At 31.0% G+C, this 17,711-nt stretch overlaps 1 protein-coding gene across 5 annotated transcripts in view; it reads right to left on the bottom strand.

Annotated features, from left to right (window-relative positions):
* The window catches only part of LOC143059104 (advillin-like), a 60,186-nt gene that overhangs the window by 10,592 nt on the left and 31,883 nt on the right, over positions 1–17,711 (bottom strand). For all 5 annotated transcript variants that reach the window (XM_076232593.1, XM_076232597.1, XM_076232598.1 and 2 more), the window contains 15 exons: positions 16,728–16,864; positions 15,186–15,288; positions 11,142–11,255; positions 10,380–10,490; positions 8,978–9,084; positions 7,052–7,130; positions 6,376–6,474; positions 5,876–6,020; positions 5,287–5,387; positions 4,723–4,860; positions 3,971–4,057; positions 3,250–3,321; positions 2,349–2,540; positions 1,600–1,655; positions 5–98 (listed from right to left, as the gene is read on the bottom strand). In XM_076232593.1, the coding sequence (XP_076088708.1) occupies positions 5–98; positions 1,600–1,655; positions 2,349–2,540; positions 3,250–3,321; positions 3,971–4,057; positions 4,723–4,860; positions 5,287–5,387; positions 5,876–6,020; positions 6,376–6,474; positions 7,052–7,130; positions 8,978–9,084; positions 10,380–10,490; positions 11,142–11,255; positions 15,186–15,288; positions 16,728–16,864 (1,635 nt within the window). The remainder of the gene's footprint in view (positions 1–4; positions 99–1,599; positions 1,656–2,348; positions 2,541–3,249; positions 3,322–3,970; positions 4,058–4,722; positions 4,861–5,286; positions 5,388–5,875; positions 6,021–6,375; positions 6,475–7,051; positions 7,131–8,977; positions 9,085–10,379; positions 10,491–11,141; positions 11,256–15,185; positions 15,289–16,727; positions 16,865–17,711) is intronic.

Genomic DNA, 17,711 nt, shown 5'->3' with positions numbered 1-17,711 from the left:
ATACCTGTAATTTTTTATCACTAGAGTATGGTTTCTTTCCTCCTAAACATGTCCAGAAGTCCTCTTTCTCTTGACCTTCAAATACCATTGTGGGATTTCTGAATAATTAATCACATTTTTATGAACCAAAGCAAGTTTTACCCTCCATTCATAAATGTTGTCTTATCCTTATAAGTTTATTGTATGTAACAGCATTTGCTTTTAACTAAAACTAAAACTAAAACTGTAACAAGCATGTGAAGATACATTTTTACTTAGTATTGACTTCTGTAGATTCATGAATATTCATTAGATCTCAATATTCGTGGATTTTGTGGATGAACTTGAACCACAAATTTAAATTTTCAACCACACAAATTTCCTATTGGCTTGTATGCAGACTTTGCCAAAACCTTGAAGTTAAATACCAACATACATGTGTGTTTTCTGTAATCCACAAAAATAAATAATCCCAGATATTCAGTGGCAGAACAAGCATAAATCTGAGTATACTGAGAACACATTTTGAAATTTGTTTTAGCAGATGGTTAATGCAATTTTTCATGTGTTTTGCAATTTTTTAACATTCTTTGCTCTTTAAATCTCAATTATCCATTGTGTTTTCATCCAAATAGGTAAAAAAAAAATAACAAGTGAAACTGCGAGCTACTGCTCACTGATGATACCCCCGCCGCAAGTGGATAATATTAATAGTGTAAAAATATGCAAGTGTTCGGTAAACAGGAAGTTGTCTAGTGATGAATCTGAAAACGCATCACACGGTATAGCTGACTTATATAAATCCTGAAACCAAATTTCAGAAATCCTTGTATTGTAGTTCCTGAGAAAAATGTGACGAAAATTTTTAACTTGGTTATCATGTGTAAAATCATACAAGTGTTCGGTAAACAGGAAGTAGTCGAGTGATGAATCTGAAAACGCATCACACGGTATAGCTGACTTATATAAATCCTGAAACCAAATTTCAGAAATCCTTGTATTGTAGTTCCTGAGAAAAATGTGACGAAAATTTTCAACTTGGCTATCATGTGTAAACTCATACAAGTGTTCGGTAAACAGGAAGTTGTCGAGTGATGAATCTGAAAACGCATCACACGGTATAGCTGACTTATATAAATCCTGAAACCAAATTTCAGAAATCCTTGTATTGTAGTTCCTGAGAAAAATGTGACGAAAATTTTCAACTTGGCTATCATGTGTAAAATCAGACAAGTGTTCGGTAAACAGGAAGTTGTCAAGTGATGAATCTGAAAACGCATAACACGGTGTGGCTGACATATATAAATGTTTATACCAAATTACAGAAAGGGTGGATGTGTAGTTCCTGAGAAAAATGTGACGAAAGTTTCATGGGACGGACTGACTGACGGACTGACTGACGGACTGACTGACGGACAGACGGACTGACAGACAGAGGTAAAACAGTATACCCCCCCTTTTTTAAAGCGGGGGTATAAAGATGTTAACTATTTTGTTATTTTTCGTTCATCATGAAATGGCCATTTTAATTAGGACACATACACCCCACTGTTAGATTCTCTATTGACCTAGGTTGTTTAATTATCACAAGGAGTACTAGAGTAAGAAGCTTTTACTTACCTGGGAGAAGCACTTGCTATTCTCTTGGCCATTTCTCTCTCATCTCCTGTACTACCCTACAAAATAATGACAAATAAGATTCAGAACTTATTAATTTGAGTTTTATCAGATTACATGTTAATTTACAAGACTGTGATAGATTTTGGATTTTGCTTTTTAATAATTATAAAGGTCTGTTTTGTAGGGTTCTTAAAACAACTAAATTTTTTTAACAGTTACAGACTTTCCATAGAGATTTTTTCCAACCCAAAATTGATATACAGATGAATTGTAATTCATTTGCCTTTGGTTTATTTCTATCCAACAGCTCATTTCAATGTTTCCCATTTAAAATACTTGCTCTTTACAGTAATTATTATCTGCAAAGTGGTAAGTGAATTGGAACATTTATAACAAGTTTTTTAGTATGAGGTCCATTTCTATTTTGGCATAAAATCTAAATAGTTGATATCATCATTAGCAGATACATGTATGTGCCTTGAAGGGCAGAACAATTACAATGTAATTCTTTACAATATTATATAAAATATTTAAAGTAACAATTGTATTGATTGTTTGATCATAAAAAGGGATTGTCAACGTTTATGTATTCAACTTTTGGTTTTTAAAGAACACATGGACTAAGTTTCAAGGCTTAACTTTAACTTGATATTTGAAAGAAATACAAACAGTAGAATGAACAGACTAGAAATCATATGCCTTTCTACTATGACAGACAGGGTAAAAAAAAATCCCGATAGTAAACTTACCTTTCCTGACCAGATATAAATAGCTTTCTTAGAGAATATTACAAAGACATCATTAGAGTTTAGTGATTCTGCATCTAAGTCCACTTGTACTGCCTTTGTATTCAGGGGATTTGTACCTCGGACCTGTAACATGTATGTGTCACCAGGACCATTCGTGCTCTTTTCTCCATTTTCCCAACCAGCTTTTCCTCCCTGAAATGGAAATAATAATAAAGGTATTTTCTTATATATATTAGCAATTTGCCATGCATTGATGAAGGTTTAGTAAAAAGGATCCAAATAAGACCTATTTCACAATCCCCTAGAATTTCTGAATTTATCAACTTTTTGAACCAATTTTGATTTGCAAATTTCCAATTAAAACTTTCCAAAATGATAAATTTTAATTGTTTAAAAATGTTTTTCTCAGAATTGTTTCAAATACCATATATTGAGTTTAATTTGCCTCGGGATTGTTCACAGTTTGAGCCTTAGAAGGGGCAATTGGATCTTTGATTGTTCTTTTCATAAATTCCATGGCCTGATCACATTTTTTTGACAATCCTGCATTTCATAGATATCCACCTAAGGGCTCTAATAACATAAAATTTAGGAGGTTTTGGTTTAAAAGTTCTTTATTTGTTTGCCTTTTACAATGTTCTTAAAAAGGCATTACATATTTGCAAATTTCAGGGCAAAATAGTCAACACAAACAAGCAAAATTTGACACATGCAATTTTTTTCTTCTATGGCCTTTGATTTTTGGAATATATCTTTGAATAGTAAGTATGATTAATATTTCTTATTCTTACAGCATGGTATTTTATCATTTTACTTTTTTGAGAACTTTGATGCAATGAATGATTCTTGATAAAAGAGGGCAAAAGAATTGATATTTAACTATCATTTACAAATGCCTTACCTCAAAGATTATCATTTTACCGTCAAATATAGCCATAAAATGTACTGGTTCTTTCCCTTGTACAACTCGTACCTGGAATCAAAAGTAAATAATAAAATAACAGTAAAATCATAATAATATAGGGTTATTTTTCCTAGCACACAAAAATATTCCCAATATTCATGCAATAACCCTTTTATTGTATAGCAATATAATATTTGAAAGTAAAAATTTGTTTAAACTAAGATTTTGTCGTTGATGACGTCATGAATTTTGAAGATTTATTGCACTAGTGCAATATTAAAATTTATTGCACGCTAACTTTTGGTTACTTTCTGTGGGGAATATTATATTGCTATACAATAAAATAATATACTTGTTTTAGTTACATATTTTTGTCATCATTTCATAGCTATTCTATTCAAAAATATCTTTGGTGGGCAGAAACATGAGAAAGCATGGACTAGGAATTGTTATTGTAAGATATTTTTTATGTTTATAATGTGGAATTGTAGCCTTTTTTCTGTGCTATGAAAAATAACAAAAAATAACAAATATTGCTCTGTGCATGAACATTTCTGAATACAAAAATTAAAAGTATTAAAAAGCCAAGTGGAAAAAAAATACAGAATGAAGTTTTCACTGTAATCCTAAACTTTCTACTTTAGTTGTGTGTGATACATGAAGTTTTCAATGTACTCTTGAACTTTATACTTTAGTAAAAAGTGATACATGTACATACTTGAACAGCTGCTCCACCTAAAGCATCATCTAATTCTACGGCTTTCAGTGCTGATGTACCTCTCTCATCTGTTGTCGATTTTGCTCCCTAAAATACACAGTTATACACAATCAATAAATAGCTGACTTTACAAGGTGAAAAACAAATCTCTTGATCTTTTTCTTAATGTTTCATTTATTATTTTAAAATCTGTGGACCTTAAGACAATTTATTCAAATCCTTTTTTTTTTCAAATCTGTTACATAGCTTACACTTCTAAATTGAATCCATTTTCTGGTGTTCAATACATTTTTCTTCAAAAGATTATATGTTATATCGTTTTACTTTTTTACTTTGTACTTTCCATCTTCTAAGCAATTAGTAATATGAACAGTAAATGCCAACCACAGATTTTTTCAGATTACATGATTTACATGCTTAAGTAACAAATTGGATCATGCCTGCTAAATTGATGAATTTCACATAACATAATAATCTTTATGGAGGGCCACACCTGCAAATAAAAGATGACATGACTTTTGTCATCTGTATTTCTATATCTATGGTATGGAGGGCCTCACCTGCCAATCATTGATGACATGATTTGTGTTGTCTGGATTTAGAAATATGTATGGAGGGACTTTAAAAGCTCCCAATAAAGACTTATTTTTTGTTGTCTGTATTTGAATATGAGTATGGAGACCCTAGACTGCCAATAATAGATGACATGATTTTTGTTGTCTGGATGAGGATATAAGTATGGAGGGCCTTACCTGCCAATAATAGATAACATGATTTTTGTTATCTGGATGAGGATATGAGTATTGGATAACATAACAATCTCCTCCAAAGAATTTTCCCATGTGATGCTTTTCTTGTGGAACCAAATCAAAGTTTTCTACTCTCCAAACCTACAATGCATCAAAATATAAGTTTATCATACATTTGTGTTGTTGCTACACTGAGTGTCACAAGATAGGCGCGACACAATTCTAACAAACATGCTAAATTCCGCCACATTATGTGATTGTTCCAGATCAGGAACCTCTTTTTAAGTACGGTAGACGTCATTAACTTCTGTCTGCTGTAATATTGTGTTTTGTTGTAGTATAAATCAGGCTGTTTGTTTTCTACAACGAATTGTTTCTCATTTTGCAGGAGCCTTTTATAGCCTTATGGTATTGGTTTGCTCATTGTTTAAGACCATCTGGTAAGATGTCATTTAAAAATAAGTTTTAAAAACTTCCCTCCCTACCCTTCAACATTCACCTTAATGGAACAGCCTTACACTGGTATAATGTTTTTCTAAGTAAGCTTTAATCCCAGACTAATATTACCTCAGCTCTTCCTGATCCATCATCAAACATTTGTGTCTCTGCTGCAAGTTGTCTATTTTCATGAAGTGTTGTAGCATCAAACTTAGTCTGAATTGTTTTTGCTGAAAAAAAATAGAAGAGTATGATATCACAGACACTTCCACATAGGTTGACAAATGTACAAATGTCATCAGGATTCATGTACAAGGGGTCTTTTCTTTAAATTTGGTCTTTGTGTCTGGTCTGCTTTCTAGACTAAGGCATAATGCATGGGTGTTTGCCCTTGATGAAGATTGTATGTTGGCCTTGAGATATATGATTTGTTTAAATTGTGTTGTAGGTGGTAGTTTTACATCTCCTTTCACTCATATTTCAATTATCCTGGATCTTAAGTTATCCCTTTCTAGTTAGAAAAATTAAATTCTTTAAAAGCAATCTTTCTGGTTAAAATTAGAAAAAACTTCAGAAATTGTGCAGTAAGTTTGTCAGGATATAATACTGTCCACTCAGAAAATGTTTAATCCACAGATTGATAAAATATCACTTGAAAAAAAAACAGATTTTGAAAATACATGCAAGTTTCCAGTATTTGTAATTTTGTTATACTCACCAACTCTATTTCTACTGTAAACTTTTCCTTCAACTTTAGGTTGTGGCCAGTCTCTAAATAAACATTTGAAATCTGTTGGTTCTCCACCTTCTACAACTCTGGTTACACTAGTATTGGGATCTAACCCTTTCTTATTTATAAAACCCTAAAAATAAACATCATATTGCAGTATTGTCTCTAAATAAACACTTACAATCTGTAGGTCCTCCAACCTTTAATACATGTTAAGATGTTTTTACTGTAACAATAATACAATTTCGATTTTGTTTAAATTTGGATAGCATGCAAGTTGTAGGTAGCATATCCTGATCTTGTAATAATTAATCTCACTCTATTTTTCAATCATTGGAATCAGACATGCATGAAGCAATTTCTGAATTTACAATTTTGCTTTACCTTTAAAGTAAAATAACAATTAACCACAGTTTTTAGAGGAATTCATTCAAATTGCAACTTATATAAGTACAAAAGGCCATTATTGAAAACCTAAAACAACATACTATTGCATTTCTCATAGCTTCTGATCTTTCTTTCTTTGATGAGCCTTTACCAATCCAGGTCCATAAACCTTGGCTACCATTGTCTATAATGTAGGAGTCCTGAAATACAAAAATAATAAAAAATAATTGAATTAAAAACTTGTATCAATCATCCTATCTATATATCAATGAATATATAATATAATCCCATTAATAGACATTTATCATGACAAAATGATAAATAACAAAGCACTACTAAAAAGTCCTTCAACAAGGCAAAACCTATCCTGTTTTCTCAAAAAATTTTAGATGAACAAATCTACAATTTTTCATTAAAATTTTGCATTTTCTAAATGTCTCCTAGTTTTTACAGTGATCATGTGAATAATACTATAAATTATTAGATCAATTGTCCGTCTTACCCCAGAATTCATATATGTCCTAGAGACTGGACCAGATTTAACCTCTGATACTTACCCCAGAATTCATATATGTCCTAGAGACTGGACCAGATTTAACCTCTGATACTTACCCCAGAATTCATATATGTCCTAGAGACTGGACCAGATTTAACCTCTGATACTTACCCCAGAATTCATATCTTTCCTAGGCAGTGGACCAGATTTAACCTCAGATACTTACCCCAGAATTCATATCTTTCCTAGGCAGTGGACCAGATTTAACCTCAGATACTTACGCCAGAATTCATATCTTTCCTGGACAGGGGACCAGATTTAACCTCAGATACTTTAAGTGTACCCTCATCTTCAGAACACCTGTAAAATGTAATAGTTAAATTATTAAGAGATGTTTCATAATCATTTCATGAAAAAAAACAATTTTCCTCAACCCATAAAAATAAGTGAAACCTCAGTACTGTATTTACTTACACATATAATTAGGAGACATATTTACTTACACATGTAATTAGGAGACACATTTACTTACACATGTAATTAGGAGACATATTTACTTACACATGTCATTAGGGGACATATTTACTTACACATGTAATTAGGAGACATATCTACTTACACATATAATTTTATGAAGAGTGTAAAATTAAATAATAACAATTTGACTTACACATATAATTTTATGAAGAGTGTAAAATTAAATAATAACAATTTGACTTACACATATAATTTTATGAAGAGTGTAAAATTAAATAATAACAATTTGACTTACACTAATAATTTTATGAAGAGTGTAAAATTAAATAAAAACAATTTGACTTAGGCCAAAAATAAAATATTGTTTGTTTCCCCTCACACGACCGACCCGGTAAAATCAACGCGACCCGAAAAATTTTATTGGCCATTCTTGTCCACTATTTTTTTTTGTTGCTATGTTGGTTATTAGTGATATCTTTCCGATGCTGTAGTCAATGATCGTTGGGTTTTGGTGATACCTTTCCGATGCTGTATTCAATGAGTGTTTTAAATCAAGGTATTTTTGCATTGAAGCGTCTACATGATTCGGAATCAAGGAAAACAAACAAAATGCTTTCCACACGATTTGTTTGTGTGCAAGGGTGATCTTTTTTTAAAAATAAAAAAAACCTGAAGCATCTTTCAACCCGCTGAGTGCATCTTGATTTGCTTTGTGTCTAACCTCTGTTCCTGTTTAAAGGATAAAATCTTAAAGACTTTGAGTAAAAATGGTCTGACTCGTGCTTTAAAATCTATCTACTTTGTCTTTGAACAGGTTGGGCACAAGTCAGGAAATGTGGGATACATGTATTCCCTGCTTTTAGGGAACGTCCCTGTTTTCTGGTGTAAAAAAAACCCAGTTTAAATGGGATTTCATTTATGGCATGAAAATTACAAAAGGACACATTTTAACGTTATAACTGCATCAGTAGAATTCGTAAATACTTATTAAAAGTATTTTAGGAAATACAAAACATGAATATAAAGTGAAGCCTTGTTTCTTCTAGAACTTGAAAAAACATACAAATCTTTGTTTAGGAATCAATTGACCAAGCTGCATGATCCAGGTGTAACTGAACATAACTGATTATGTTCACTTCTATTGAAAAATTTTATTCATTGAATTTCAATTCCCAAGTGATTAACATACATGTATCTTTTTGTCATCTCATAATTGATGATCAAGGTATGAATTAGTGAACAAAGGAATTGTTTTGTTGTGAGTTAAATTAGACTTGAAATAAGCTTGATTTTCTAACTAAAAAAACACATGCTATCATTAAGCATTGTTATCACAAGTAGAATGTGCGCTTTTGTAGATTTCATTACATTAAATGAATAGGAAGAAAAAAGAAGGGTCCTGTATACTGTTTTTTTTAACACCAGAAAACTGTGGTGTACACTGAATTAGAATACAGGGAATACCCCACTTTTCTTGACTTCAGCCTTACCTGTTGAATTTTGTACAAATTCAATATAGAAAACCATATCAAGGAATAAAATAAAATAATTTGCCTACCTACCTACCCATACCCTAACAACCTCAGTCGGGAGAGGGGAAACAAAGATATTTTTAATGTTGGCCTTACACATATAATTTTATGAAGAGTGTAAAATTAAATAATAAAAATTTGACTTACACATATAATTTTATGAAGAGTGTAAAATTAAATAATAACAATTTGACTTACACATATAATTTGATAACATGTTTCCTGTCCATTTTGTCATCTGATCCTCCAGCTTCTTTTGATTGAATTTCATTTCTCTCATTTAATGGAAGATGTTGTGAGAACATCTGAAGTTAGAAATAGCAAAATATGTTATACAAACTACATATAAAAAAGAAGATGTGGTATGATTGCCAATGAGACAACTATCCACAAAAGACCAAAATGACACAGACATTAAAACAACTATAGGTCACCGTATGGCCTTCAACAATGAGCAAAGCCCATACCGCATAGTACATGCATGTTTGTAGTGTATTTTGAGAAATTTTTGAAAACACTTTTTCCACAAAATTTACCTTAATTTTTCACTGTCCATTTCAATGCATTGAACAAGGTTTTGAAATTCCTGCACAATGAAATCAACAAAGATATTTTAAACCCTTAAGGGCCAGAACTGTCAGAAACCCAGATGTGAAAATAAATTGTTATATGCTGGCTGAGGTCTAGCTATCGTCAGTTACCAGTTAATGTCACCATGATTTTCTGTAATAAGATTAGCATTGTGAACATTCTGAATACTGCTATAAACATATTTACACTTTTGGTATTTAGCTGTATCTTGCCTCCGAATGACCTTAGATCGACTCCGAATCAACTTTTGACGTCCAGCAACAATTGCTTTTAAATTGTGACGTCAAATATATGAAATTAGGATGTCAAAGTTTACGGGAACCTGTGTGATTTTAAGTAAAGGCGGACAAATTTGCATACTTAAGTGTAAATACGTCTATTATCTGCAGACAAAAACTTTTGCATCACATTCAAAAACTTTGTTAATCCGTTTCAGCCAATGAAATGTTGAAGGTTTTGTTTTTGTAACATGTTGTGGTAAGAAACGCGTGCCGGGACATGACATCATCACTTTTTGTAACTGTTAATGTAACAGTTCAGAATTTGAACATATGAAATATCTTTGTTGTCTTTGATTAAGACTCATAAATCATACAAACTTTCATTTTGAACACTTACAATTTTTAAGTTTGTAGTGCATGATCAATAAACACATTCTTTTGAAATAAGAATAATTCTGTTTTTAAAGGCCTTTTCTAAGTTTTATGGGTCCCAATTACATAGACCTATACTAAACTAACCCTTAACCTAGCCCTGACTTGCAGCAAACAATAAAATCTTACCTTAATACTTAGAACATTACATAACCATTCCCTTACCATAAATGATTCATAACCTAAAGTATAAGAACCCTTAAAGAAAATAATGGTTGATTTGACAAATACTAGAATCTTTGATTTACACTTAGTAAGATAGTCACATGTCAATCATATGACAATAATAGATTTCATGACAGCATTTCCCACACAAATATTAACAGCCAATGAAATTCTCAAATAAATGAAATTACTTTTAATTCGTCTGGGTCCATTTTATCTTCTGTTCCATCTTCTACGATGATAATGTTGGTTTTCATTTTACCTGCTCTCTCGTCTCGTAAACTGCTGGCATGCATACATCCCTAGATATAAATATATTAAAAGATCAGATTTTTTTTTAGCCATGATCTTGTCAGTTTATTTTCGACTTATAATTTTGAATGTTCCTCTTGTATCTTTTGCTTGTCTCTACATGATATATCGTAAAGATATTTTTATTTTTAGGCATCAATTTTTGTGGTTTGTTTTGCTGGTTTAACTTCATGGTTTTAAGATTACAGCCGATTTCAATGAGTTTGTAGCTAAAGGTAATATCTTTAGTTAGCTTGCTTGCTAGCTCAACAGTGAAGTCATTGTTGGGTAAGGTATGCTTCTCTCCTTTCGAAGTACCCTAGTCCTACAGACAGATAGATGGGTTATTTGTCCGTCTAGTCTACTCTTAAAGAGGATAGTTTACCTAACATAACAATGACTTCACCGTTCAGTTAGTAAGCAAGCTAACCAAAGACAAACCCTTTCCTACAAACTCATTGAAATCGGTGGTAGCACATTCAGACTACATGGAAAACATGTATCTTTTTGGTACCATAATTAATGGTTGAAGTGAACTCAAGATTGCAAGGAAAATGGTATAATCAATGTGCATCATATTGAAACACCAAATTAATGATGCACTAGAATTTATTGTAAAAAAAAAAATAATTTTGTTTTTTGTTTTACAGTTATATACATACCATTCGTTTTTCTGTGACACTAGCTTCTTTTCCATTCCATACAAACAACACACGACCCAAATCAAGAATGAACACATCACCATGATTCATGGCTGACCACTGCATACCTGCTGCCTAAAAATACAAATAAAAGCTGGTAAAGAAACTGTAAAATCATTTTTCAAAATAAATTGCTACACATCGTAAGACATATATATTTTGACACTACATTTGAATAATATATATGTAATACTATCATAGAACAGCATATATACTAAATCTTGACAAATTGAACAATAAAGTTGGTGCAATCCAGTGTAACAGTACAGTATACTTTTTTACAAGGACTTAAATCCTTTCAAGCCTTGATTTTATAAATTTTACAAAATGCTTTATGTCTTATTTCAAATTTTCCTATTCAAATTAAGATCTGATAATTTGTTTAATATTTTCACATCTAAAAACTTAATTCTTTATATCATTTCTCAAAAATGTATAAACAAATAATTCAGCTTTTCACAAATGTTAATTTCTACTTAAAGAAGAAGTATTTCAATGTAAACTATGTTACACTACCAATTGTATTCTAGCAAAACTCAAAGAATCAAAGCAAAGCAGAATTTGGTATTTCCTAACATTTTTATTGTCCTTAATTTTTTTTGAAAGCAACATAATGAACAATAAAAAATCAAGAATGTATTAGGATTATTGTTTTAAAATTTTTTATTCAAATGATTTCAAACAGCATACACAAATAAACACTGTTTAAAGTTTTAATAAACAGGAAACATAAATTTCCAAGCAAAAACCAATTTTAAAATATTGTTTCCTCTCAAATAGTGAACAATCTTGTGTTAGTTGAAAACCATTCAGTTAAAAATTTGTCATAAAGTATTTTATTTAATAGTACATTACAATAGTAGTCTTTGTTCTTGGTAAGTTGTCCGTATAGCAAAGCTTTTAAAAATAATTCAACATTTTTTAAACAAAACTGCAACACATATACATGTATACTGAATTCCATATGCACACAAAAACATAAATAAAAGGCATGGCCATCAAAATTAATCCATTCCCCAGTAGATAGTCCAGAAAAATTTCTTTTTATCATGTCTGCACTCAAAGCTATAGCATCTTCAGAGAAAATAGAAAATTAAGCAAGAAAAGAAGCCATTCTTCTGAATAAATATCAACTCCACAATTGATCTATTCTTTCAATAATCTTTTTTGCTAAGAATAGAAAATACCACTGGCAAAGTTTTCCACAAAGACTCCGCAAACAGTAAAGCTATTTCAAAATTCTTGGCTTATTAAAGATAGTATCCTAGCTGGTTTATGAAACAAATATTGATTGATCATTCCATGATTAAGGCCAAACTAAATAAATATGTCAGTTTATGCCTTTATGGGGTCCCTATTGATGTCCTGAATTTTTAAATACCGCAAAATGCCCACCTTCAATTTTTAATTAGTGATTATCTTTTTTCTTGAACCTTGGCGTAAACAATCTTCACCTAAAGTTTTTCCAATCAATGAGAGTGATGTTACACAACACCTGAACAGGTAGGATTCTGGGGATACTTTTAACACCATTAAACATGCAATAAGGAATGTCTTCAATCACATGCATATTCATAGGTGTAATGTATTTCATATACAACTCTAAAATTAAATTAATTACAATATATAACATCCTCATATTTAACTGTTCTGGTATATCCACAGTTTGAATTATGTATATGTTTTGGGCAAAATAATCTCATTTGAGCAATAAAAATGATCTCATTTTGGAACTTTTCTATTCAGATTTCAAATTTTTGCAACAATCATATTTTTAAAGAAATATATTTCTCACAAGAAATGTTGAAAATTTATTTCAAAATAGTATTCAGAGTCCTTGATTATGTCAGCAAAGTGTAAGATTATACTTTTAAAAGATAAGTGAGAAACTGAAATTATACATAAACAAACAAAAACGAGATATTTTTGTAGTCCTGTTGATCTTTTTAAGCCAGACCATACTATATTAGTTTAAATTGCAGATACAGAATCTGTACAAACAGTACATGAATATAATGAATGCTCTGTGTTACGTCACCTGACCTTCCAATAACATCCAGTACACTCAAGTCTGATTTATACCCTTCATTAACATCCAGTACACTCAAGTCTGATATATATATATACGATGCATGTACCCTGAAAACTTCTTCTGTCTATATTGCCTGCAGTAAACTGTAGGTACTAAACAACTTTGCCCATAATGATTGAATGATGCCAGTGATTTCAATGTGAGATACACTCAACTTGGAAAAAAATCAAACCTATATTTTAGTTTGGGGAAAAATTTCACTAGCTCAATGTTTAAATAATTATAAAAATAGCGTTCTAATAAACTAAAAATATAACTATAATATTGTCATTAATTATTCCTAGCATGATATTTGCTATTTTGATCTATTTTATTAGAAAATATTTGTTTCCCATTCTTTATGGATAAACTTGATTGAATATGATAAGAAAATAAAGTTTGCTTAAAGCTTTTAGTAACTATTTTTTTTCTAGCAAACACACAGAGCAATGACAAAGAATGATGCAATTTTAATTTTAACAAAGCAAATGTTGAGAGATAAAAAAAATCTCATCCTAAAATTAAGGGATTTAAATCATTCATGTTACATTCCCCCTGTTGAAATTTAAGGAAATAATTTGGTTCTCAAATATTAGAAAAATATCTTTATAACTTAAACATATATCTCCCTTCTTCTACCCAGTACAGGGATAACAATTTACTCTTTTAACTAGGGGTATAAAAATCAAAGGATTAAAGGTGGTCTTTCCTACATAACAGGGTAAAGGGAAATAACTCCCTTTCTGAAAACTTTCTCTTTCTGTATCCCAAACTAAGCCATAACATCAAAGTGACCGGTAGCATGCATGATTTAGCCAATCTGTGTATACAACAAAATCATAACTTACTTCCAGCTGGTAATCAAAGTTTTAAAATATATATGTAAAGATATAACATTATTATGTCTCAAAGCACATGTGAAGCAAAACTGTGGACACAGATTAATGCCTTGCCTGCTAATTTGCTGGTAATCAAAGTTTTAAAATATACATGTAAAGATATAACATTATCATGTCTTAGAACGCATGTGAAATAAAATTGTGGACACAGACATATGTCTTGCCTGCTTATGTGCAGTAGATACATGATTTTAACAAAATAAATAAGAATATATATCATGATGTTCCAAAGCATATGTGAAACAAAATTGTGGACACAGATTTTTGCCTTGTCTGCTTATTAACAAAATATAAACAATGTAGATATGTGGAGTTATGCCAAATATCACAAATATTAAACTGTGATATATTCATTGCTTGCTTATTTGCCGGTGATTTAAAAAATACCATACAATGCATTTATATGTCTAAAAGCAAATGTAATGTAAACTTGTGGACAAAGATTTATGTCTGGTCTCCTTTTTTGCAGGTGATAAAGGTTTTAACAGAATATATACAATGTAATTATAAAGCATTATATCAGAAAGCTCATGTGATATAAATTGTGGACACAGATATATGTTTTGTCTGCTTATTTGCAGCAAATAAAAAGAATATTGTAACTTGATTGACAATTTCTTTTTGTAGAAGTTATTGACTGTTCCTTTTTGTATATATCCATGTATAGAGAATTTGATGATCCTTTTTCAGTGCTTTTTACTATTGAATTTCTAAATGACAATTCTAACCCAGTTATTCTTTTTACTTATTGTATACAGCTATTAAAATAATATATAAAGAATTTTTTATGGGTATTAAATTAAAATGGACATGGTAGAAGGGTAGGAAAGTTAGTTTTATTTATAAATGTGGGTCATGAATCCTTATTGATGTATGTCTATATGATGCAATCAGATTTGCATAGTGATATAGAAAGCATGTTAGTTGTGGGAGGATTTCAAAAGTCCCTTCCTATTTTCCCATATCCATCTTAATGGAACAGCCCTGATGAATTGAAAATATACAAAGTAATCATACAATTACATTATAACATACCTCTGTCACTCTAACATGATGCTTTCCTTTAACATGTAATAATCTCTGTCTGAATTTATGTTCTACATGATTGAATCCTGAAGCATGGCCACCTTCAAGATATCTGAAAATAATTTGGGTTATTGTAAATTCAGAAATCTTGGTGTGCACTTAATATTGTAATTGTTGAAAAATTATTAAAAAAAAGATTTAAAATGAGATTTCATGAATGCTGTATGAAAATCATGCTATCAAAATTATAAGAAAGGAGATTTTTTCTAAATTTTTTTCTTCACAATTTTCACTATGAAAAATTCTATAGGTTTCATATACCTGTTAAACAAAGTTTTTGATACATGTCCATATTTGTATGATTAAATGGAAATTTGGTGCATTAAAAGTGTTGAAGGCAAACGTATAGATATTAAAATTTACAATCTTTCCTGCCTTGTGGAAATACGAAAAAGGGCATCATATATAAATTACTGTTATTGAAAAATCAAAATCAAGAACAAATATAATTAGTTTAAATATAAAGGAATATTAACAGAAAAAAAATTTTTAACGAAAAAAAAAACTAGAGGTCTTAATAGTATTCAAGATAATAACCAAAAACAGCAAAATTTCTTTATAAAATACCAATTGGGGGGCAGCAACCCAACAACCAGTTGTCCAATTCATCTAAAACTTTCAGGGCAGATAGATATTGACTTAATTAACAATTTAACCCCGTCAGGTTTTCTCTAAATGCTTTGGTTTCATAGTTATAAGCCAAAATCTACATTTCACCCCCTATGTTCTATTTTTAGCCATGGCGGCCAGGTCACCGGACATATCTTTTAATCAAGATACCCTAATAATGATTGTGGCTAAGTTTGGTTAAATTTGACCCAGTAGTTTCAGAAGAGAAGATTTTTGTAAAAGATAACAAAAATTTATGAAAAATTGGTAAAAAAATACTATAAAGGGCAATAACTCCTTAAGGGGTCAACTGACCATTTTGGTCATGTTGACTTTTTGTAGATCTTACTGTGCTGAACATTATTGCTGTTTACAGTTTTTATCTATCTATAGTTATATTCAAGATAATAACCAAAAACAGGAAAATTTCCTTAAAATTACCAATTCAGGGGCAGCAACCCAACAACCAGTTGTCAAATTCATCTGAAAATTTCAGGGAAGATAGAAATTGACCTGATAAACAATTTTACCCCGATGGAATTTGCTCTAAATGCCTTGGTTTCAGAGTTATAAGCCAAAATCTACATTTTACCCCTATGTTCTATTTTTAGTCATGGTGGCCATTTTGGTTGGTTGGCTGGGTCACTGGACACATTTCTTAAACTAATGATGATTGTGGCCAAGTTTGGTTAAACTTGGCCCAGTAATTTCAAAGGAGAAGATTTTGGTAAAAGTTAATGACGACAGGAGCCAAGTGATGGGAAAAGCTCACTTGGCCCTTTAGGCCAGGTGAGCTAAAAAGGGGATAGGGTCCATTCCATAATTCAATAAGCCAAAAGAAACTAATTTTCATGAAAATTCATTGGTTATGTCCAAGCTTACTTCATGCCTCCTTTTGGTTTGAAATAATTCATAAACAGTTTAGATTCATGTCCTTCCACTTCTCTGTGTTGTACTGGTCCCCCTCCCATATAATCATCCAGTTCAACTGTCTTGTAGGCTGCTACACCTGCCTCATCCTAAAATATAAATGTTAACAGTTAAAATCAAAGTATGTAATAGTAAAATATTACAAAATATTTACCATGAAATGTATGTCTGAAAGTGAAACTGTTTTGTGAATTATAATTAGCAGAATACAAGCATTGTTCCTCTAAGCATACTCCAACTGTAAGTCAAAGTTTTGGGAAACAGGAAGTATGTGACTACCAGAAGAATTAAAGAGCTGCCCCATTAGCACATGATAAGCCTGTTTGCTTTTTCAAAGAATAAAATTCCACATGTCCTCAGTGTCTTATCAGATATTTATAAAACAAAAACTAAATGGATAATGTTTTAATAGATATAATCCAGTCACAAAAGTTTCATGAAGACTGCTAAACAGACTTTAGAGATTTTGTCCAAAAATGGAAGCTAGATCCCTCTTTTTTAGGAATAAAATCAACTTGGAAACATATAATATCTTTAAACTTTAAGAGGGAGAAGGTCGACGATGTATAGAATGTTATGATTTTGTATTTCTAAGCAGTAGAGATAATAAGTCAGTACCATAGGGTTTGCTTGCCTTTCATGCAATCTTTACCAAATCAAAGCCTTAAAGGCTGTAAAAGCAATTGCTGTCATGTTAATGTTTGGGGACTTATATATAATAATTAAACCTGACATGAGTTTTGTCTAGTTAGAAGTAAGAAGGTTTTAACTTTATAAAAATAAAAGACTTTAGCAGAAAGTCATTTTTAATATGTTTTATATTTCACAAGGAGAAAACACGTTTACCAGGCTAAAGTTGGGGTCAAATATACATGTGCTGAAACATATAACTCAAAAAGAAATCATCATGGATTATCCCCTGGTAGTGTTTGTAAC

The sequence above is a fragment of the Mytilus galloprovincialis genome, chromosome 14, assembly GCF_965363235.1.
Source record: "Mytilus galloprovincialis chromosome 14, xbMytGall1.hap1.1, whole genome shotgun sequence".
Lineage (NCBI taxonomy): Eukaryota > Metazoa > Mollusca > Bivalvia > Mytilida > Mytilidae > Mytilus > Mytilus galloprovincialis.
The sequence above is the reverse complement of the archived record's forward strand: the minus strand, read 5'-3'. Positions and strand labels throughout refer to the sequence as shown.